The sequence below is a fragment of the Plectropomus leopardus genome, chromosome 6 (genome assembly GCF_026936395.1).
Source record: "Plectropomus leopardus strain MGB_pleo_1.0 chromosome 6, ASM2693639v1, whole genome shotgun sequence".
NCBI lineage: Eukaryota > Metazoa > Chordata > Actinopteri > Perciformes > Serranidae > Plectropomus > Plectropomus leopardus.
In genome coordinates this window covers 1,552,679-1,576,227 of record NC_142181.1, presented here as the reverse complement: position 1 = coordinate 1,576,227, position 23,549 = coordinate 1,552,679, and the positions used below count along the sequence as shown (strand labels likewise).

At 37.2% G+C, this 23,549-nt stretch overlaps 2 protein-coding genes across 3 annotated transcripts in view; one reads left to right on the top strand and one right to left on the bottom strand.

The window, feature by feature from the left end:
• supt5h (SPT5 homolog, DSIF elongation factor subunit) overlaps positions 1 to 18,564 on the bottom strand; it is a 33,584-nt gene extending 15,020 nt beyond the window's left edge. The window contains exons 1-16 of one of the 2 annotated variants that reach the window (XM_088078462.1): positions 18,406 to 18,564; positions 18,105 to 18,210; positions 16,467 to 16,620; positions 15,679 to 15,747; positions 11,151 to 11,220; positions 8,788 to 8,856; positions 7,589 to 7,654; positions 7,465 to 7,495; positions 7,300 to 7,368; positions 6,076 to 6,327; positions 5,193 to 5,282; positions 3,356 to 3,426; positions 2,415 to 2,520; positions 2,202 to 2,292; positions 1,438 to 1,574; positions 1,106 to 1,261 (exon numbers count right to left, since the gene is read on the bottom strand). In XM_088078462.1, coding sequence (XP_087934588.1) covers positions 1,106 to 1,261; positions 1,438 to 1,574; positions 2,202 to 2,292; positions 2,415 to 2,520; positions 3,356 to 3,426; positions 5,193 to 5,282; positions 6,076 to 6,327; positions 7,300 to 7,368; positions 7,465 to 7,495; positions 7,589 to 7,654; positions 8,788 to 8,856; positions 11,151 to 11,220; positions 15,679 to 15,747; positions 16,467 to 16,620; positions 18,105 to 18,191 — 1,518 coding nt within the window. In that variant the 5' untranslated portion in view covers positions 18,192 to 18,210; positions 18,406 to 18,564. Of the gene's footprint in view, positions 1 to 1,105; positions 1,262 to 1,437; positions 1,575 to 2,201; positions 2,293 to 2,414; positions 2,521 to 3,355; positions 3,427 to 5,192; positions 5,283 to 6,075; positions 6,328 to 7,299; positions 7,369 to 7,464; positions 7,496 to 7,588; positions 7,655 to 8,787; positions 8,857 to 11,150; positions 11,221 to 11,309; positions 13,408 to 15,678; positions 15,748 to 16,466; positions 16,621 to 18,104; positions 18,211 to 18,405 lie in introns of those variants that run through there. The other variant, XM_088078463.1, reaches the window with a different exon arrangement.
• Positions 18,565 to 19,933: 1,369 nt separating this feature from the next.
• triap1 (TP53 regulated inhibitor of apoptosis 1) lies at positions 19,934 to 20,852 on the top strand. Its single transcript, XM_042480961.2, has one exon. It carries the CDS (start codon positions 20,117 to 20,119, stop codon positions 20,339 to 20,341), a length of 225 nt encoding a protein of 74 aa, XP_042336895.1. The 5' UTR covers positions 19,934 to 20,116; the 3' UTR covers positions 20,342 to 20,852.
• Positions 20,853 to 23,549: the final 2,697 nt, after the last annotated feature.

Genomic DNA, 23,549 nt, shown 5'->3' with positions numbered 1-23,549 from the left:
AATTAGTTTAGCTAATTTTTATGATTTTGTTTAAAGATTTTGTTATTAAACCACGTTTTGAGGATGTTTAACGAACAGATTATTTCAGCCCACATCGACAAATATCGTATTGTTGCCCAAAGTATCGATATAATGTCGTATCATGACAAAAACCAGTGATTTACACCCCTGGTCAGAACGGGTACAAAGAATGTTCAAACATTTCCAGGACTTTTCCATGATCATAAAGCAAATTTTAAAGACTTCAAACAGTCTGAAACAACCATCACTAATCCTTTCAAGGTCTTTTTTATATCATGATTTTTTAAAATATATATGTCATTTAAAAAATATAACTTACGGACTGTTTGTTATTTATGAGGGGGGGGGGCTTTGGTGTAAAAGGGGGTAGTTATGCCAAATCATTTTTTTCAGAATTGGGTAGAGATTTATGTTTTTTTTATTTTGGCTTTAAGGGAGGGGCGTGCAACTTTAAATGGCTGTACTTTATTTTTACTTTATTTTACTGCAGATCTGTAAATGGTGAAATTGTGTGATTTTTTTAATGAAAACATGCGGGTTTGGAAGATGACAATTTCTTCTTCTTGGAAAAATAAGGCCATGTTGTTTTTTTCTTTTAAAAAATTGCTGATTTTTTTAAGAAAACGAGCCAAAATGTTGGCCATTTTGGTTTCTTTAAAAATCTTTTGCAACATTTTTGAGGTTTTTAAAGAAATCATGCTTTCCAAACCTGCACGTGCTTTCTTTAAAAAATGTTGTACAATTCATTTCTTTTCTTTAAAAATTTGTGGCGAATTTCAAATAAAAATGTAAGTAATCTTTTTTTTTCTTTAAATGTTTCTGGTGACTTTTAAAGGAAACATGCCTTCTGGGAGGAAAGTTTTCTTAAACATCATTCTTTAAAAACATCTCACGACGCCATTTATCACAGCCAAATACGGTAAAAACAGAATATATCGCTGGATTTTCAAATTTCCAGTGGTCCTTGAACACATCATGTGTTTGTGATACAAAATTTCATGACTGTTCCAAAAAATTTAAACTATTTAGTTTTCAAAAATGTTTTCGGGGCTTGAAATGACTATACGCGGAGCAGAGCAGGTACCTCGTGCATGGTGAGGTCAGAGAAAAGGATGACAAAGTTCTCTTCCACTCTGACGATGAGGCCCGTGTCGCCCTCGTATCGCCCGGCGATCACCTTCACGTGGTCGCCCATCCGGAAATATTTTCTCAACTCGTGAGCCGGGAACTCCAGGGGGTCCTTGGAAAAAAAAAAACAGACACATATTTTAAGTTTTGAGACATTTTGGCCAAACCTCATGGGTAAAGAGCAACACGATGTATCATATCAATTATTAGGAGTCTGACAGGAGACAAACGAGTGTGAGTGTGTGTGTGTTTGTGTGTGTGTGTGCGCGCGCGTGTGTGTGTGTGTACCTTTAAGTCTTCGTGTTTGGGCATGATGGTGATCTTGTTGCCGTCCACACTGAGGATTTTTCCCTGCAGGTTGATCAACTCTCCCTCACACACCTCCACGTTATCACCAGCCTGCAGGTTGTGTTCACGCTCCTTACCTGCGCGCACACACACACACACACGCACGCACGCACGCACGCACGCACGCACGCACGCACGCACGCACGCACACACACACACACACACACGCACACACACACACACAAAAGAGGGAGACAAGCACAAAGAATATATCATATTTCAACTGCATACATTTAAATTTGCTCACACATTCAGATCCTCGTATCTTCATACAAGAGTCGCAAAATAAATGACCCAATGAGTAAATTAACTTTGTAAACTGTGCTTTTAAAAGGTGTTATATAAATAGTTATTATTATTATCATAACTGTTGCAGCATGTCAGCAGTTAAATCATGTTATCAGTTAGAAAATCATGTGTTCTTAAAAATTCAGCAACCGAAGGTAAAATGTTGAATGTTAAATGCTTAGTTTTCTCAGTTGAATTTAGGACAGCCAGAAGACTCAGCCCTCACTAATGAACTGCATCTCATCTTTTGCAAATTTTTCTCTGCAGGTGATAAACTCCGACCTCTCTCTCCCTCTCTCCCTCTCTCTCTCTCTCTCTCACACACACCCACACACACACACACACACACACACACACACACACACACACACACACACACACACACACACACACACACACACACACACACAGCGTACCGGACTCTGTGACCACCTCCAGGTCGATTCCTTCAGGCTGGTCCTCAAACTTCTCCAGCTCTGACAGAGTGGGCTTCACTCCGTCTGTGATCTGTTACAGAGAAACCAAACAAACTGCTGCTGACGGGATTTTATACCGAAGAAAACAACAAATGATTTTTCAGAGTAACGAGGCAGCAGATAAGAGATTCTCTGATGACAGACGCTCCTCACCACAGCAGACATGGCGAAGCTCTTAAACAGGAAGCCTTTGCGGCTGTAACGGTTCCCCTCAAAGATCATGAAGTCTCCGTCGTGGCTGACCTCCCCTCCGAGTGACCTGTCGATCAAAACGTCACCTGTCAGTCATGTAAACGATAAAACTATGACTTCTTCTCATGTTTTATCTTTTTTTAAGGACTGAATATTTAATATATATCCAACACCCGACACTGGTTTGAAGAGATTTGTCGTCCAGAATCAGAATCAGAACTACTTTATTGATCACTGATGGGAAATTGTGGTTCGTTACAGTCGCGAACAAGTAGAAATAAGCACCAACACCAGTATATAAGAATAAAAAATGTATAAGAATATAAAATATAAAAAAAAGAAATACAGTAAGAGCAAACAATTTGCATAGTAACTAAATATTTAAATAAAGTTTTTAATTAAATATGCTCAGTATTTAAGTATGTAAAAATAAATGTAAATACTGTACACAATCAGCTCTAATCTGTGAAAATATAAATAATAATAAGGATAATACTGAGTCTGTGAATAAAAACTATAAACTGTGCCTTACGCTACAATGCAGTTTACCAAATAATATGCAAGTTAAAAAATATAAGAAAATAAATACGTGTGCAAAGTTACAATAACAACAATATATACATAATAAATAATAGCAATAAGAATATATACAACGTGTAACATGTTGAATCTGGCCTACACTCAAGAGTTAAAGAATACTGCATGTTTGAGTGATTGCATAGCGGAATGATGAGGTTAAAGTTGAAATATTACACAAATATTGCAGTGAATACGGCGATGTAAAAAACTATTGCACCACAGTGTGTGTTTGTGCTCGTATCCAACATATATGAAAACCAAATCTTTATGAGAAATACAAAAAGCACAAAGCTGATTCAGTGACGAGGATCCAGGGTGTGTACCTGATCTTTTCAGCATCAAACAGCCTCTGAGTGGGCCTCTTAAACTTCTTCCTCTTAGCGAACCAGTCTTTCTGCAGGACACACAGACACACAGAGGTGTGCGTTTAACGGTCAATACAGCCAAAACCAAAAGGAGAAAAAGGTGTGTGAATGCAGGGTTTCTGCAGCTTTCAAAGGCTAAATGTAGCACTTATCTACAAAGTGCATAAGAATATACAAATACAATAAATAAAACAGTGTTAGGAGCTAAGATAAAAGTGTAAAGGACATAAAACACCAAATTTCCATATTACAAATGTATAAATGTTTGAAGCAATGATTTGGAAGCAGGCAGTGTGTTATCTCCTCAGGCAGAAAGATCCAGAGGGTGGGGGCCCTGATGGCAAAAGCCTGATCACCTTTAAATACTAGTCCTGACCTCGGGACGACTAGTGAGGGTGAACAACGGGATCTTAGGTCACGACAAAGAACATACCAAGTCAAAAGTTTAGATATATAGCTTGGGGCTTAACCATGTTCAGCCAACCAACCAAAAGAAACTCAAAATCAATTCTAAAATTAACAGCAGCCAATGGAGGGAGGCGATAATTGGAGCGATGCCTGACCTACGATTTGTTCTGTTAAAATTCGAGCAGCAGCATTCTGCACTCATTTTGAAAGCTCGGCACACAGACCGCGTGTGGTCAGACATCTCCGATGAGGCGCCTGGGCGAGCGCGGGCGGACATCGCTGAAGGAACGCCGCAAGTGCGGTCGGACATTTCCGATGAGCCCTGGAGCGGGAGCGGTCGGACATCTCTGACGTAGCGTCGGAGCGAGCGCGGTCTAAAATCTCCGAATGAGCGCCGGAGCTAGTCCGGTCAGACATGTCCGATTGAGCGAGCGGTCGGGCTGTTTAACAGCGAGGCGCAAATATACCTTTGTAAGTTCATGAAGCAGCAGTCAGCGGGTCAGAGCGCGCTCCGGTGCTCCTGTTCAGTCGGATTAGTTTACCTTGTAGTCTTTTGTTTACAGACACCTCCATCTTTTTTTGTTTTCATGGGCGGACTCCCTAACGTTTTTAAAAACCGGCGTCTGAGTCTCCGTAACCATGGCAACAAGGCAGCTGGGTGACAGGCCAATCTCTGTGCATGCGTCCTGCGGCCTAAGGTTTAAATACTGTGATGTATTTTTGATATTAAAATACTTGGATATGTTTGCAGTATTCTGATTGACTTGACCTATAAAACAAATCTGCCTTATTAGAAGGTTTTTCTTTTTAATGAGAGGAGACACCATGTCAGCCCACATGCCACTTGGCAGCAACGTTAACGTGCTAATCATGATTTTATTAAGGTTCATAATTATGGTGTTAATTTTTGGAATCACGTTGATTACCAGCTGACATTCCAAGTTTCAGGCTGAGTTTTATCCTCAGTCAAAGCTCACAGCGACACACTGCAGATATTTTAACAGCATTTCATGGCCTATCAATGAATCAATGAAATTTTACGTTTGATTTAATTCTGAACCACTGATTAATTGATTAATTGTTATCATCCCTAGATCTGTGAGTACCCACGAGTCTCCCCTTTACATCAAGACAATCTGGTAAGAAATGTTTTACCTAGTTAATATGGACTTCCAAACTGTTTGAAAAGCAGAATAATGGAATAGAAAATTTTAAAAAAGGGATTAATCTTGACTAACTATAGAAATTCTGCTATAAGTCGCAATTTTTTTAAAAATTCATAGTTTGACAGCCCTAATAAAAACACCTTCAATATTGCATCAAAGAGATTTAAGGCCTAAAGTTCAGATTTTAGGATTTTAGGGAAACTATCGTGTGTTTGTCCTACCAGGCTCATCTTGGCCTTGATGCGGTCCAGGTCGATTCGGGGGATCATCTTCAGAGAGATGGTGTTCTGACTCGGCTCCACGTAGTCCACCTGGACAGAAAACAAGACGACGTCAAAAGCAGAACTCCTTATTTTTTAGTATAATTAGTTTAAATTCCTCTGAGAAGCACACAATTTCATTCCTAATTGTTATTTAAAGGTCACTTCAACAAATAATGTATACATAATGTAATTAATAATGTATATATTAATAATGTAATAATGTTGAATTAAGATGATGCTCTTTAAATGTGTTGTTTTGACAGCCCCAATACCCCCGAAAATATTCAATTTACTGTGATATGAATTCAAAGAAAGGCATGAAATCCTCAGATTTGAGAAGATGGAACTTGAGAAAGATAAATTGGACTTTCTACTTATATATTTGGTTAACTCTTTGAAACCTGGACCAATATCAGTTTTCATGAGGTGCATTCAGATGCCTTTTATAAGCTGTTTAACCCTTTGAAAACTCAGCAAATTGGTTCGATTTTTTCAAAAACACGAGGGAGTTTGCAATTGCAAGAAATTAGTAAAAGGTGACAAGAGAAAGACCAGTTTTTTTTTTTAAATGGGGAAATTTTAAAAAAGGGAAAAAGGAAAAATGTCTAAAAATACATTAGCAATTATATATTCAAAAATATTTTACAGGATTTCTTTTCAGTGTTGACCACTCTTTTTTTCTTGTATATTTTAAGGTAATTTCTTTCTTGCTCATTATTGGGCCACATCTCATTAAATTGCTGACTAAAAGTGGACTAAAGACATGTTTTTCATATTTTTTGCAGCTTTAATCTCACATGGAAATGTTTTGGGGCTGCTGGTGTAGTCTGTGTGTTTGTACCTGAGCGATGTCGTCTTTGTACAGGCCTCTCTTCAGACGGACCCAGGACTTGGGCTTCAGGTTGGTGACCTCTTTGACGACCTTGAGGACGTCCGTCATCTCTTTAATGGGGACCATCTGCTGGTTCCAGAGGCCCATCCGTAGGTTGCCGATGCCTTCGATGGCCGCCTTGACGTGCGTCTGCTTGTACGACTCCACGTAGATGTAACCTTTGACGTGGTCCGGAGCGACCACAGACTTGATCTGCAGAGGCTGTGGGGTGCAGAGGTCACGTTAGTGAAGTTATTCTCCTCAGCTTTCATGCATTCTGCAGATTATGGTGATATTTTAATTAGTTATGTTGCTTTGTGGCTAATTCTGTGCTTCTTTATGAATTTGTCTTTGTAGTCTTTTCCTCACTTATTTTCTTTGCTATTTTTTTATTTATTTTTATTAATTTTTAAATGCATTATTTATTTTTGCATTTATTCTTTATTTATTTTAAAATGATTGATTTCTGTATTATTTTCTCTTTGCATTCTATTCCAATGTATTTCCATATTTATGTATGTTATATTTTCATGATTAAAATAAAAATGAATAAATACATCAATATATATATATATAAAATCAATAATAATGAATGCAAAAATATATATTTTTTAAATTATATAAATATATATAAAACAGAGGAATTAAATAATTTTATTACATAATTAATACAGGGGCTACTCCAAAAAAAAGTAACCCACAACAGAAATAATCATTTAATCATTTAATTAATGTACTAACATATTTTTAATATTTCTGGTACAGTTATTGACATAGCTATTTAATTATTGGATCATTTATATTTATATTCATTAATTTTGGCATTTTTCTTCCTATATAAACAGTAATTATAACAAACAATAAAATAAAAACAGGGCTGAAAAGATAAAATATGCGAACTTTCCACATCATGTTAACTGTCAGTTTCAAAACAGTTTAAATATTGCAGCACGTCAGCAGTAAAATCATGTTTAGTTAGAAATTCAACAATTAAAGCTCAAGCCACAGTTTAAAATAAAAAAACAAATCCAATTTTGCTTTACCTTCGAACAGTTTTTCAGGTTGCATTTGGACTTTATTTTCTAAATACCTGCCAGAAGACTCAGCTGTCTCTGACCTGCACATCGAATTTCTCACACTTTAAATTCAAAACATTTAAAAAACTAAAGTGAAAAATAAAGTGCTGTTTCTTACTGTGTCGGTGAACTGGTAGGCGATGAACTTCCTCATCAGCGCGATGGCCGTCGCCCTCTCCTCTCCGATCTAACAAGGCAGGAAAAAATTAGGAAAAGTGTGTGTTCATTTAGTTGTGATGGTGTGTGTGTGTGTGTGTGTGTGTGTGCTTAAGTGAACACACACCTTACACTTGACCGTCCACAGGTTGGGATCCCTGATGACAAAAAAAACACATTTTTAACATGAAAAAAACTTCCCGATCTGTGCAGGTGTCTCGATGCTGATTGGTTGATGAGCGTTCACATACTTGACTCCAGGAAGTAGCTGCTGCTGAGTGATGTCATCAGAGAGCTCCTCGGACCCTCCGGAGTAACTGCACGCCACAGAAGAAAAACAAAAAGTCAATGATGCACAGCACTTGTTTCACTCACTGATTATCTCCAGTCACTTGTTACGTTGCAGATCAGGGTTCACACACATTTTCACCAATTCATTTCCAGGACTTTTCCATAACTTTTCCAGGACTTTGAAGCAAATTTTCAAGACCATACAATCTCTTAAACGACCGTCAGTACTTACCTGTTCTTTTTAATTACGGGTGAAAAAAGGGAGAGGCATGTCAAATATTTTTAAGCACTGTGGAGGGACTAAAACATTTTATTTGGGCTTTAGGGGAGCTGTTTTTATTTTACTGTAAATTTGTTGTTGTTAAAATTAAATTTGTCTAAAAAAACATTTTAAGAAAAAAAAGGCCACATTTTTTAGAGAACACATGCCTTCCCAACCTGTGCTGTGTTTGATTTTCAAAGAAAGCATGCATCCCAAACTTGCGAGCCGTGGGTTTAGAAGGCACCTTTATTTGAAAATGACCAAAAATGACACCATTTATAAGACAGAAATGATCTTAAGATTTTTTTCCTTGAACACATCATGTGCTATATACATATTGTGAAACAAAATTTAATGACTTTCCCAAAACTGTCAGGGTATATTTACTTTTACAATACTTTTCCAGGCCTGAAAATTGCTATTTGCAAGGACTTTTCGAGGTTTTTTTATGAATGTACAAAGATATTTAATGATCAGTGCTTTATTACAGAATTAAATTTTCCATTAAAGAAAAGTTACAACAATGTTTGTGTATGCTGCTGACTGTCTTGGCCAGGTCTCCTTAGAAAAAGAGATTCTTAATCTCATTGGGACCAACGTGAACATTGTAATAAGAAATGATCTTTATTTGTAGCACCAGAACTTCTGGAACCGTGACCAGAGACGTATTTTAGGATGGAAAAAAACAGCAATGGACCCTTTTATCCTGAGAAATAAAATCAGTTGGCAGCTTGTTGTTAGAGTTAACACAAGTATGATGTTACAGCTTTTATTAGACTTCACTGAAGAGCAGACTCTTTAGGGTCCATAACAGTCTAGTTTAATTTAAATCAAGAGCTGTTTACACAGATTGGAAAAATGTTTTCACACAGCAAAGCTGAAGAAAGGGATACTCACTGCTCGCCTCCCGAGGACTTAGCATACTTTCTCATGTAGTATTCACCCAGCGCCTCCTCTCTGGAGTCCCTGCAACACACAAAACACACACAGACACACACGTTAGCCAAAAGTAACTATAAAAAAACTGCTTCTGTCTAACTCAAGAGCTATTTATTGTAATAATGTCCTGCAGATAAAAGCTGGTTGTGAGGTTCAGCTGGAGTCTCGCAGCGAGAACACGGATCCTCCTGCCAACAAAACACTCCCTGGCAGGACTTTGCTTCTTCCCAGGAATTACTATAAATCGACATAAATGACACCAAATTTATTGCAGATTTGACCTGAATTCCTACAATAACAGCAGAAAAACAAGTGAATTCAAGCCAGTTTCCACACAGAATTGCTGGAGCTAACTCTGCAGTCGGTAACATCCTCTTTCAACACCTGTCTCTGTCTGTGTCCCATGGGGTTGCCAGGCTTTCTTGAGTTTAAGGTGTAGAAGAACTTTTTTTTTTGGTCAAATATACAAAACCACTGCAGAGGAAAATAATGAATTAAAAGGGGTCAAACAATGACTGTTTAAAAACAAGCTCTCAGACCTCTACTGTGTTTATGTAATCTGCAATAAAGTACTTTTCTTTAAATGCATCAATTTTAAGAGTCCGGGCGAGAATTTCTTAAAATGTTTTTAATGTTTTAAGGCTAATTATACAACATGACACTTAGAGTTTGAGAAACAGAAACAGGAACTAAACCGAAGCCTCTTTTATACTGCCTGTACAGGGCAGGAATAATACAAACTCAATTAAAGCACCTTTAAAGACAGAGTTTACTATGTGCTTTGACACAGTAGAAGGCAAAACAACAACAGAAAACCAAACACTCCCACTGAACAGCAGCAGGACGAAACTACGGTAGAGCCGGGATAAAATTAAAACAGGAGGACAAATTATACAAGATGCAGGATCCTTAGTGTCAATAAAAAATTATACAAACAAAACCACAACTAAAAGGAACTAAAATAAAGAAAACAAATAAAATAAGTTAAATAAATAAAAAGAAAAAAAACAAATAAAATAGGTTAAATAAATAAAAGGAAAATAAAACAAATAAAATAAGTTAAATAAACGAAAATAAATAAAAGGAAATAAAAAGACATCATATTAAAGCAAGTCCATAAGAATGCGTTTTAAGAAGCGATCTAACAGAATATCGTGTCATTATACCACCTTGCCATTTAGTATAAAAGCTACGATCGTGAAATGGAGGGACAGAGTTGTCTTGGGCAGGACAGGTGTGACATTTGACCAAGTGTTACGAGTGCGACCTAACACGGGAGCTTTAAAAAGCAGCTAGTAGCAGTGAGCAGCTAACTCAAATATGAAAAAAAGCAAAAATGTCCACAAATATGGAAAACATTGAGGAGCTCCGTACCCTCCGAGCAGAAGATGAGATCAGACGCCGTAAAACGGCCGCTACGTGACTGTTACTAACATGCTATGTCATTGTTATTGTTTTGAGAGCCCTGCTGGTGTGTATGTTAAATGTCAAACCAGAGGTTCACACTGTTGTGTGTAACGTCACGCCTCTTTTGCTTCTGCGATGCCAGCATGCTGTCTAAAACCACACTCTGGAGCCACGTGGTGCCGCCGTTGTTTGGTTCTGTCTAAAATGTAAATCTTTAAATCTATCTTTAAAATTTGCTGTTTTTAACTAAACTTAACCTGTTTATTTATTGACTATGTATTTATGCATTTTATTCTGTTTTACTAGATGGTACATTGTTTTATCATTTTTACAGTAATATTTGTGCTGTTATCCTTTCATTTACCTTTTTTGATTATTCAGAGTATTTATTTATTTGTTTATTTACTTATTATTAATATTGATTGATTTTTATCCTTTTTATCCTGTGTTCCCTCACTTATGGTAGCATTTCCTCAGTTACCAACTTCTGGTTTTATCGTATGAAGCACTTTGTGTCACAGTTTTGCGTGTATGAAAACTTATGCATTTATGGCGTCAAGTCAGCAACTTGCGTTATAAAAATTATATCCAAGTTACCAAGTTGTTTTTCCGATGTAAGAGGCTGTTTATGTCCCAGCAGGAAATATGTTTTTTCGATTATTCCCACGCCACACAGACACAGCAATAAAAATGGCTTTTTTTGTTAACATCCCGCCAAGCAGTTTTTCCGGGCCGCTCTAGCCCGAGAACTTGTTTGGGACACACACCAATGGCGAGACTCCATAAAATAACCCCCATGATCCTGCAGTTCCTAAAAAAAGTTTCTTGAGACCTTCCTACAATGAAAATTCGTAAAAACCATCTGACTTTTACTTCCGGAGGACTGTTTACAAAGATGCTGATGCAGGTGTTACCTCCAGAGGTTCTGCAGCCTCCTGGATCCAGAGTGGTCTTCATCCAGAACCACGTGGTCGATGTTGGACACTGAGAGGAGGAGAGAGGAGACGAGGGGTTAACGTGAAGAAAAGTAAACAAATTCAGATGAAATCATGAAAAATTGAGAAGAGACTTACCCTCAGCCTCCTCTGCTCAGGACCGATCAGTGAGAGAGAAAAGGGAGGATAAAAGAGGAGGAAAGAGGGAGAGCAGAGACAAAAGATCAAGGAAAGAGAGGACAGATTGAAGGAGCAGAAGAAGACGACATAAAGACATAAGAACGAAAAAAAAAAGAGACAGAGAGGAGAAGAGGGTTTGGAAAAAAGACGACAGGAAAGAGGCGTCAGGAGAAGAGAGGAAGGAAAAGGATTAAGGCAAAGAAGCAGCAGAAGCCAAGAGGAGGATGAGGAGGTGAAGACAGAAGCCAAAAGACATTGTTGATCAGGGCAGAGCACACAGGAGCAGAGTCAGGCAGCAGCAACACAAAGCATGATGGGAGAAAAAAACAACAACAGATAAACAAACAGATTAATGGTGACTGTACGGCACAGAGAAGCATGAGGCCAGTGAGGGTTTGAAAAGGTCAAAGAGCAGCACAAACAAAACGTCCACGGGCGCACTGACCCACACTTCACTCCTGCTTTTCATATCAAGTGGGTACAGTTTTTATTACATTTTTGACTTTTTACCAACATAAAGGGCGTTTGCAGTTATTTTTTTTTTATTTTTTATCTTAACTATTTGTCAGGGAGGGTTGTTTTGCTCTAACCAATCAGCAGTGACTCCACTATCTGTCAATCTTTCTAACTAAATTCTCAAAAACTTTATGCCGGTGATACTCAACTTAGGGTTCGCGGACCAAATCTGGACCTTTTTAGGGTGCCAGTGGCCCCCAAACCATTCTGTTATTCACAATAAAAAATAAAATGATTGACACTGTAAATTTTTAAATAGAGCTTGTTGATCAAAAAAGAGCCACAGGAGGATCCCCCACACCCCCGACAGAGGTCCTCGATAAGACACCAATGTCCTAAAGTACTAGAAATGTGCTAACATCCTTAAAAATGTATTAAAAAACAGAAATCTACTGAAATCCTAGAAACATCCTAAAATCCTGGAAACGTCCTCAAATCCCTTAAAATGACCTAAAATCTTAAAACTGTACTGAAATCAGAAAAATGCTGTAAAATCTTAAAAACATGCTAAAATCCTTGAAATGTCCTTAAATCTTAGAAATGCATTAAATCTTAGAAATGTCCTAAAATCCTTAAAAAAAATTGCTGAAATTTTACAAATAACCTAAAATCCTAGAAACCCCCTAAAATCCTTGAAACGTGTTTAAATCGTCGTATTGTCCTAAATTCCAAAAAATGTCCTGAAATGCTAAAACCATGCGATAATCCAAGAAATGGGCTAAAACCCTTGAAATATCCTGAAATTTAAGAAACATGTGAAGGGCTCCAGGGACTGGGCCCCTGGCCTCCTGTCATTTTGCGAATGTGGCCCCCCCAAAAAAACACAATGAGCGTCCCTGCTTCATGCATTTCTTCAAGAGTAACTGGTGTTGTTCAACCTGAACCAAGTTTTGTCTAAATGACAAATGAAAACAACAATTTTTGGAATTGTTTCGGTACTGAGAGAGAGCACTGCAACCGACAGCGACCAAACGGCTGCAGTGTAACCACTCAGGGCCTGTTCTCAGCTACGAAAGGGGTTCGTTTTTGTCTCACCGACTGCTGATTGTTCAGAGCAAAAACAAAAAACCTAATTATTTTCAGGTGATCTGTTGACAAGAAGAACATACAGAATATTCTCAGGCTTTTATTTTGATGTTAATCATGTCGACTGGAGGAAAACGTGCTGCCGTCAGTGGATTTTGTTTCTACTGTCCTTCTGCCTTCAGTGATTCTGTGCATTAACATGTGCTACGTAAAAAGCTTCAACCACATCTGTTAGTTCAAAAACTAAAAAAAATAAACACATCGCAGCCGTCTACCAGGTAGCAGGGTCAGGCAAATGATCACACTTGGTTCTCTGGAGGTGAAATTACTTTACGTCTGAAACAATCTGTACGAACCTCTGGATTGCAGAATTACACCAAACAATAAAATTATGTTTAAAAAGTGTTGTTAGGAAGGTGTGTGCACATTTTTTAAATAAACGTGATGAACAGAAACGGTTGGCGTGGACTAGTGAGTTGTTCAAGGAGCCAATCATGGATTTTTGCCCTCGGTGCTTCCTCTCGTTACGTTTCACGCTCACAAAGTGCTGAGATGAGGTGGGGTTAATACATTCTGGGAAACATGGTTTTTTTAATCAAATGGATGATATTTCCATTTGTTTCAGATGGATATAAACATGAAAAAAACATCAGGGCGGGAGAGTAAATCTGGAGTAGAATTACCGTTAACTGAAGAGGACATGCATGACAGAGAGGAACACCGATAAGACAGAGAGAGTTCAGTCAGACAACACTCAGAAAACAGCTCCAACCGAAGCTGCCAGCCAGTCACCAAATTATATCATACTTTACAGAAGCATCACGAAAACGGCTCGCTGTCGAAAAAAAAACACTGCCGTGGTTTGGTTCTGTGTAAAAAAAAAAGGCGGCATAAAGAAAGGACTTTGTAGCAGCTCGACAGCGCAACCTCATGCAGCTGTATGCCAGCCCGTTTTCTTGGACGATGTATTTTCCCAGAAAATATTGCGATACTATCGAGCGGTGAAGTAATGAGTCCTAAAAAGCAATAGTCCGTTTGCATTTTTGCATTTTTTTTATGTTTTTGGTAAAATGCCTTAAATAAGGTTTGTGGTTTAAGCAGGTTCAAGATGTTTAAACGTTTTGTTCTGCAAAAACACATTTTTTTAATTTTATGGTTTTACGCGTCTTAAAATAGGCGGCTGCGAACAAGCGGCTAAACGGGACTGCAATGTTTGTCGTCCGACGTCATCACAGCGAAACAGAAACTCATTAAACGCACCCGTCGCCATTACAGCAACAGTCAAACATGTAGATTTATCCATTTATAATATTTTTCAGCTGTGTTTTAACGTGTTTCTACAGTGCAGTTGATGATTCGGGGTCGTGACATTTAAGTGGTGCGACCACGATGTAGTTGGTTTATAGCCTGACAACTTTTTGCTTCTGGAGATTTTATTTACGCTTCAAATCACACAAAAGTGGTGTTCATCTGTGAAGATTATCATACTGAACAAACCCTGTAAGTATCATAAACTCGTGCTCATCAGAGAGCTTATTTTTGGTGATAATCGAAAATTTCATTCAAAAATCCCACAAGGTTTTTGATGAGGGAACCAGTGTGATGCTAACTTCCTGGTCGGCCTACAAAAACACGTCATCCCTTCGCTCTATTGTCGACATCGTTTTAAGACCATTTTAATATCCCTGATATTAAAATAATACAGCACAATAAGGCAAGTGCATCCTTTCAAAGAGAACTTTTAATTCAAACTTGGAAAGATACATAATTAGCGGGGATGATTATCAACGATTTGATCTGACCCGATATCACGATGCACCATGATGCACTACACGCTCAATTTTCTATATTAACGCACACGGCTACTTCTTCATCAATAGCATTCAGCTAGCTTCGTTCTCCCACAATTCAATGCTGCATTGCTACCATACGCCGCTGGTTGCTACCAGGAAGTTCTCTTGAACTGCAGAACTTTATTGTCCCGCAGCAGCCTGAAAATCAGCAAGTAACACAGTGTTTCCGCTAGATTTTTTTCAGGCCCGGTGGTACAAAAGGAAAAGATCAGCAATAATATATAATTATGTGTTCACCCTGTATTTACATTTAATTTATTCAACTTTGTTTTTTTATTAAATATATGTATATATTGTTAGATTTGGGTGTAGAGAACAGCATAACAACTTCTACAGATGCCAACAGCCCACCGTCATTCCAGTTAGAGAATGGGTGAAATCAAAGAAAGGCAGTTAGACTGGGGCACCGGGCCCCCGAAATCACTAAGTCCACCCCTGATAAACAGCAGAGAACAGCTGGATGAGAGACGGAGCGATGTGAAGATTCATGAAGATTTCCATCTAAAGTCTGACTGAAACTGAGACTAAAACAAAATCTCCTCTCTCCTCCGTGACTTTCCACCGCTGAACATTTGACTGTTTGTCTCCTCTGTTACTGCAGCTGTAAGTTTGCTGCGATCTATCGATCAGTTGTGTGATCAGTAAAATGTGTTTTTTGGGGGGAGGCTTCCAGGCTGCATGTAAACAGACTTTTACATGGTGAGGTGTCACTAAGAACAATTTCACATTTTCAAACTCATCCTGTCTCAATGAAAGAAGAGAGTTCAGCTAGATTCGGTGTTTCTTGGTGTTTTTGTTGAGTTGATTTAAAAACAAACTCCCTGTTACATGACTGTTTGTCTCAGCCGATAAAAAAATGGAATCAACGAAGCCTGCATAGTAAAATACGTAAAAGCTGTCTTCGTTGCCCCCAATTGGGTCGAGTTCCTCACCTTTCTCCAGAATGTCTTCAGCTCCTTCCTCCCACTGATCCTCCTCGTCCTCATACTCATCGTCCACATCTGGACAGAGAGGACAGAAACACACATTAACCTTCTACTATAAAACAAGGAGAGATGCATTAAACACGGTTCTAGCAGAGCTGCTGTTATTTGTTCGCAGTCCCACAGGTCCACAGGTAGGTGGAATACATAAATAAATCCATAAATGAAAGAATTTGATTAAATACAAAACATCAATTCATAAAATTTTACAAACATTATCCCCATATCCCACTCCACCAAATCAAGAAAAAAATCATTCCCACATCCTAAAACCAGTTTGCCAGATTAGAGGTAAAGTTTTAAAACTCATTTCAAGCTCCTTTTTGGGGTTCCTGCGGCTTATGGCAATCATTATTAACTATGAGCCTACTATTTTGAGATTTAACCATGCAGTGTCAGAAAAAAAGATTTTTAAAATTTTTACCTATTACGTCTTAGTACTTTTAATTAAATTAATTTCATTTATTTAGATTCAGGGACAAATTCTATTTTTTCAAATAGATTTAAAAAATGACAAATAAATCTACCTTGTACCTCACACCTTAAGACTTAAGAAAAATAATTTAAAGACATTATAAGTCCAATTAAAGCTCTATGTTCAGAGGGATCAATTCAAAGCCTTTTAAGACTTTTAAAGGATCTCGGGGACTCTGGTTTTGTCACTGAAAAGCATCAGATGTCTGAGGGAAACTTTAACGCAGAGACGAGATCAACGGGAATAAGTAGTCGACTCGTACCGGCTTCGTCCAGGATGAACCCTCCGTGTCTCGGCTTCTTCCGGGGACGTTCATCGTCGTCCTCCTCCTCTTCATCGTAATCCTCCTCATCTTCCAGGTCCTCCCCCTCCTCTTCTGCTACTTTGTCGCTGCCCACGGGGCTTCCCGTCTCCTCCTGGAGACAGATCAACACCAAACAAATTAACAGTGGAGACAATCCTCGTCTTCAGTACAAGTACTAAAACCACACTTCAAAATACACTCATATAACATATACATATACTGTAACATATACAGTAAAAGTCCTGCGCTGAAAATTCCATTAAAGTATTTCAGTATAATCATAAAAATGTACTTTAAGTATTAAAAGCAGGGTTCCTAAAGCTAAGGCAGGTTCGATTTAAACATTTTAAAGACCTTTTTATTGCCGCTTGGAATTTAATTTAAGACCAATTTTACGGAAGAAGCAAAAAAAAAAAAACATGAACTGACATAAATTACTCATGGCTCGGGTCAATTTTACCTAAATCTTTGACATAACGCATATGAAATATTCCTTTTTTGAACGTAGTAGATTTTACTTTTTTTAAGCAAACACAAATAAATAGACAAAAAGAGCAAAAGCAATAAAATCACAAAAAATCAAAAAATGAAACATAAATAAAATATGTAAGAAGGACAACACTGAGTAAAAAGCTAGAATATAAAAAAATACAATAATGAAAATATAAAATATTTGATCATTCTTAATTAATCTGAGCATTTATTTCTAAGTTACATTCTGTTAATTATGAACATTTCATATTATGCATATCAGACAAAATATCAGTCGATACCAATTTATCTGAGATGGGCCAAATATCGGCCGATATATCGATCAGGCACTAGCGGTAATTATCAATAATAATAACTTTATATAACACCTTTAAGAAGCAGAGTTTACAAGGTGTTTTGACAAAAAAGGCAACGCAGAAGCAAGAGCAGTTAGGACATAACAATAAGATTCAAACAATAACACGGATTAAAGAGAGAATTATAAAGGAACAAAAATAACAACAACAACCCAAACCAAAAACCGTAAATGCTGTTTGAATAATATGAGCAGTAAACACAGATATAACAGCACTAATGGTAGAATTACACACAATCAGGTCAGAATGAAGAAATTATTTAAAAGATAAAATTAAATAGAAAAAATAGATTAAAATAAATTAAAATAGACGACATCATATAAAAGCAAGTCTGTACAAATGAGATTAAAAGTGAATATTATTGTTGTTATTGTTTGATTTTTGTTGCCTAGATTCTTGCTGTTTTTGTTCCTTTCTGCCGTGTATTTTTAATTTTATATGTGTTTTAGAGTGTCCTAGTGTGGAGCTGAAAGGGGGTAGCTGTAAATAGGATCCGCGGTACAAAAAAGTCAATTAATAAAACATTAAATTAGATTATCATTACTCAAAGGCGCTGATTAAATAGATATATTTATACGCATTTCACCAATACCAGCTAACAACAACATACACAACACGGCCCGTAATATAACTTCTCTCGTAGAATAAGTTAGCAGCGTTTATATTTGAGTTTATTAGTTATTTATTCGTTAAATCTCATTGTTTACCTGCAGAGCAGTTAGCATCGTTAGCTTAGCGGTTAGCATACCTCATTCTCCTCCACCTCCTCCGCCTCCCCGTCGCTGCTGCGCTCGCTCTGGTTGTCGGAGAAGTCGCTGTCCTCGCTGTCAGACATCGTTAATCCCCCGGAGAGACTGAAGCAGCGAATAAACACAAAAACCCAAAATTAAAAAGCGGGCGAGCGGCTAACGGCTAAGCTAACAGCCCCGAAACATCCGGGACATTACAGTCAGAACGGCCTAGCCCAGCATGCTAACAAAGTTTACATCAAAATCTCCCAAACTGCTGCAATCAAACGTAAGCCGATTGACTCCGCCGCTTCTACTTACCGATTTTAACTCCCGCGTCTGTTTAAAACCTCGATATTTGATCAAAAAAGGTGAATATTCGCTTATTTTGAATCTATCCTGAATCTTGCCTGATGCCTCTCACGTCTTCTGGCAGAACCGCGAGATTTCGGAAAGCTGCGTCATCTCTCGCGAGTTTTGGAGGGAAGATGGGTCGAGAGAAGGTCTCACTCCACCTGTAATTTTGGAATTTACAGACAGTTACAGATACACTGTCTTATACTCTTTTACTTAACCCTTTAAAATCAGAGCAAATTGGTTTGGTTTGTTTCAAAAATGGGGGCGGGGGCAACCAGCAAAATAATGACACATGGCCAAAAAAATTTTAAAAAATAGTTAAAAAGAAAAAAAAGAAAATCACGTCAATGTAATAATAATAATAATAATAATGTAGATAATGATGATGATGATAATAATAATAAATCAAAAACAAACAAGAAATATATATATATATAATGTTTTTTTTCTGTAAAATAATTTTAAATATATAATTATATATATGATATAATTATATATAAATATAATAATATAGAATTATTATTAATATACTTTCCGAAAGATTTTGCCTACTTTTTAAAATAATTCTCCCCTCTTTTTAAAACTCACTTTTTACTAATTTCTTGAAAAATATATATGTACAGAGACATAAACATTTACTTAGAAAACCAAAGAGTCAGAGTTATCATTTTATAGAATGGCTCATTTAATATTGAAATATCACATATCTGTTGTTTTTATTCTTTAAAGGAGCCAAGGAAATAATAACTGCACTCACTGGATGATAAATAAGATAAAGCATGCTTACGAAACAGCTGTCTAATCATAACAATCACAATAATAATAATAGCATATCTATATGTTTTGTCTCTCAAATAAGATGTTTTACTAACCAGGCACCACTTATATAAAACATTACCCAGGAAATGATAAAAATAAATACAATAAATGTATAATATGATGATTAATAACATGTAGCAAAATAATCAGCAAAAAAAATCAAAATCAGCATTTTATTTCAGTGATCGAAGTGCAAAGAAAGTGTCAGCATTGGAAGAAATGTTACTGTGTATTTATTTATTTGTATTTAAAGTTTCTGGGAACTCGCTGTTTATGATGTTAAAAGTCTCAGTTTTGATTAAACATTTGCTAAAGGCGTTTAAACAAAGTTTTGTGTAGGAGTTTGTTATATTCCAAATTCTAAGAAAAAAATCTAAAATTTATTAAAAGAAAGATTTTCATTTTTATTGTGAATGCATATCAATTTCAAATATCAGTATCATAAACTCCTAATAATCAGTGTACATATATATACCACCTTACAAAATGTGCTTTGGAAATACTGTTTCAACATGGCCATGTCAACAGAGCCTATTTGAATTTGAAAATGAATTATCATTGTGTGTTTATAATCATGTTTGGGTGATTTTTCAGCATCAAGAAGTGCAAAAACTCTGTGATCCTCGGATATTACTCAGAGTGATTATTCTTTCTCATTTAATATCTCTGCCGCATGATGACGCCATTACGTTCGACGTCGCTTTGAAGCCAGCCAGCCAATCACCTGACGCGGTTCAAGGAGAGTCCCGCAGTGCTTCCGTGTTGACGCAGCTGCTGCTTCGTCTTTCGTAAAAAAAAAACCTCCAGATTTTTGGTTTCTGTCCCCGCGTCTGTCTCCGGGAGGACACCGGCGGAGATGAACAGCGTCGGGGAGGCCTGCACCGACCTGAAGCGGGAGTACGATCAGTGCTTCAACCGCTGGTTCGCGGAGAAGTTCCTGAAGGGGGACCGGAGCGGAGACCCGTGCACCGAGAGCTTCCGGCGGTACCAGCGCTGCGTGCACGCGGCCATCAAGGACAAGGACATCCCCATCGACGGAGTGGACTTCATGGGTCCCAACAAGGACAAGCCCGAGAGCTGATCCATACCGATCGACCGCACCGAGACCAGTACACCGGGGGACCGGGGAAGAGGTCCACGAGGCCCACCGCGCATGCGCAGAGACGCTGGAGTGTGTGCTGATGAAACACACACACACACCTGAATTATTCTGATATTATTTCTGATTATTGTTTTCCTCTCAGAGCTGATGCTTTTATTCTGGAGTTTATTTATGGTGAATGTGGAGCCGAAACACGTCGATTAATCGATCAGCGGCTGATCTAATCGATCGATTATCGCAGACTCGGCTCGTCCTCTGCTGCAGCTGCTCCCTGTTTACGTCACCGGAACATTTTGGGACAAAACGAGACAATTTGAGGATGTTTTCTTTTGCTTCGGACATTTTGGAAACTGAAAGATTAATATGATGAACTACTGCAGTGATGCTCAACCTACGGCCCGCGGGCCAAATCTCGCCCCCAGTAGGGAACCGGGTGGCCCCTTAAACATTTTCTAATTCACAATAAAAATAAAGTGATTCACACTGTGAATTGTTTTTGTACTTTTAGTCTCCGTAAGGTGTCAGAGACATAAAACAAAATAAAGTTATCCTAGAAACGTCCCGAAATCTGAGAAAAGTTCCAAAATTAAAATTAATTAATTAATTAATTAAATTCCCATAAAGGTCCTAAAATCATAGAGACACACAGAAATCCTAGAAATGTCCTAATATCCTAGAAGCATCCCTAAGTCTTAGAAATATCCTAAAATCTCCTAAACGGCCTAAAGTCCTCAAAACATCATGAAACCCTTGAAATGTCCTACACAGCAAGATCTGAGAAATGTCCTAAAATCCTAAAATGTCTTAAAATCCTAGAAATGTCCTAAAATCCTGTAAACATCCTTAAATCTGAGAAATATCCTAAAACCTTGAAAACGACCTTAAGTCCTCTAAACATCCTTGAAACCCTAAAAATGTCCCAAAATGAAAAAAAGTCTTAAAATCTTAGAAACATCCTAAAATCTCAAATACGTCTTCAAATTCTAGAAATGTGCTAAAATCTGAGAAACCTGCTAAATTTCCTAAAATATTCAAAATCCTGGAAAAGTTCTAAAATCTTGGAAATGTTTTGGAAAAAACCCTAAAACCAGAGGAACAAGAACGTGGCCCCTGTGTGGGGCCCCTGGCCTCCTGTCATTTTGTAAAAGTGGCCCCCTTTCTGGAATATTTTTAGATATTTTATTTTGTAAGATATTTTTCTTTTGTGTCAGATGTTTTATAGACTAAAAGATAAACACACAAACTGTGAAAATGAAGTTTTAGATCAATAAATAATGAAAAAATAATCTGTTTTATCACATTGTTGCACTCAGTTTACAGTTTTATTGTCTTTGTTGTTTTTTCAGTTGATTATTAAAACATTTTATTTTGAAGTTTGTTTTGGTTTTTTTCTCTTTAAGTATGACTTTTAATTTAATGTTATTTCTTTTGATTTAATTTCTTTTTGTTCTCTTTTTGCTTTTAGACTCACATTTATTTATTTTGTATTATTATCTAACTAAATAGAAATAAAAAATAGTTCATGGTAATGTCACTGATGAATTAACCTGAACAGATTTATGAATTAAAATATGAAAACATGGTAAAGCGAGGATTCCCACACTCATTGACAAACCTGGAAAAGTCATGGAATTTCACAGACACATTTTCCAGACCTGGAAAAGTCATGGAATCTGATATGTGTGAAAAACGCTGCACAAGGAATAAAAATGTATAGTGAGACCTGAATAATTAAGAATAAAGAAAAATGCCTAAAATATGAGCACTTGAAGAGTAAAATAAATAAATAAATAAAAAGATTTTTTATTAAAAATGACTTGGAAAAAGCTAAAATAAATAATTATTTAAATACATTTCTAATTAGAATCATTAATTTTCGGGTTGATTTTCTATTAATTTTCTCTCCTCTTGTTAAGTTTTTTTAATCACCTTTCAAATTTCTTTTTTAATTGAAACCTGAGCACCAATTTTTTGAAAAACAATAAAAAGACATTTAGCAACTTTATAAGTTATGACCTAAAAAATGAAAATAATTAAAGATACAAGAACATTTCCTGAAAATTAGCACATTAAAAATATGAATAGATTTTAAAAATAATAAGAATGATGATCCATTTTTCAAAATGACGAAAAAAAACTCAAATAAACAATTGAAGTTTATGTGTGTTTCTGATTAAAATCCTTAGTTTTATGCACATTTTTATTTTATTTGGTTGATTTCTCTCTCTCCGCTTAAGTTTTTTTTGGCACCTTTCAGGTTTTTTTTTTGGTTTTTTTTTTTTTTTTTTAAGTTTGCACGTTGCTTACTGCTGTTTTTCCACGATTTAAAAAGGAAATCAAACTGATTTGCTCGTGTGTCAAAGCTCTTAAATGCTCGTGAAAGGCGTCTGAGCGCAGCACAAGAAAGGTGACGTCGATTCGGGTTTGAAAGGGTTAAAAGATGCTGCAGAGCTGCAGCTGCAGGCTGAGGGACAGCCTCAGAGGACGTGGCCTCCCGCTGCTGAACATTTCTCATGCTGCTGACACGAAAACCGCTAAACAAACTTCTCACCTTCGGCCCGAAAAAGAAAGTTTGCTCAAACAAACTTTAACCCTTTGCTGTTTGCTCTGAGCGGACGTGCACGCTGTCACGCAGCCGTGTCCGTCATTTACACGCGTGTGCTGCAGGATTGATGCGTTTTATGAAAAGTTTGATTCTGATTCTGATGTTTGATTTTATTTATTAAAATGAGAAATAAAGCAGAAATAAAAAAAATAAATAAATTTTTAAAAAATCCCGACATCTTCATCTTCTTTGTGTTTTAGTTTTGTCTTTATTTAAAAGAGTTCAAAGGTGGAGTTTCCCAGTTTAACGGCTTTGTTGCTCGATGATAACTTATTGTCATTATTATCGTTGATGATCAGAACAAGCAGCTGCCTGCGCTGATTATTTCGGTCAAACACGTGACCTGCCAGCTCCGCCACATGTGCGTCACATTTTTATGTTTTTATTGTTTTGGCTCTCGATAAATTGCAGGTTGCAGCTTTGTTGGTTCATAATCAAGAGCCGGTGTGTCGGTCTGCGCGTGAGTCACCGTGGAAAAATGTCGCAGAGACACAGGGGGGACATCCAGAGACGTTCTCAGGACTTGGACATCTGTCTGAGGACGCAGTTTTGTGTGTTTGAGATCAAAATGAAGTCCGGGTT

What these genes read in the sequence shown, in the direction of transcription:
- triap1 (XM_042480961.2), top strand. Translation starts at nt 20,117, where the DNA reads ATGAACAGCGTCGGGGAGGCCTGCACCGACCTGAAGCGGGAGTACGAT.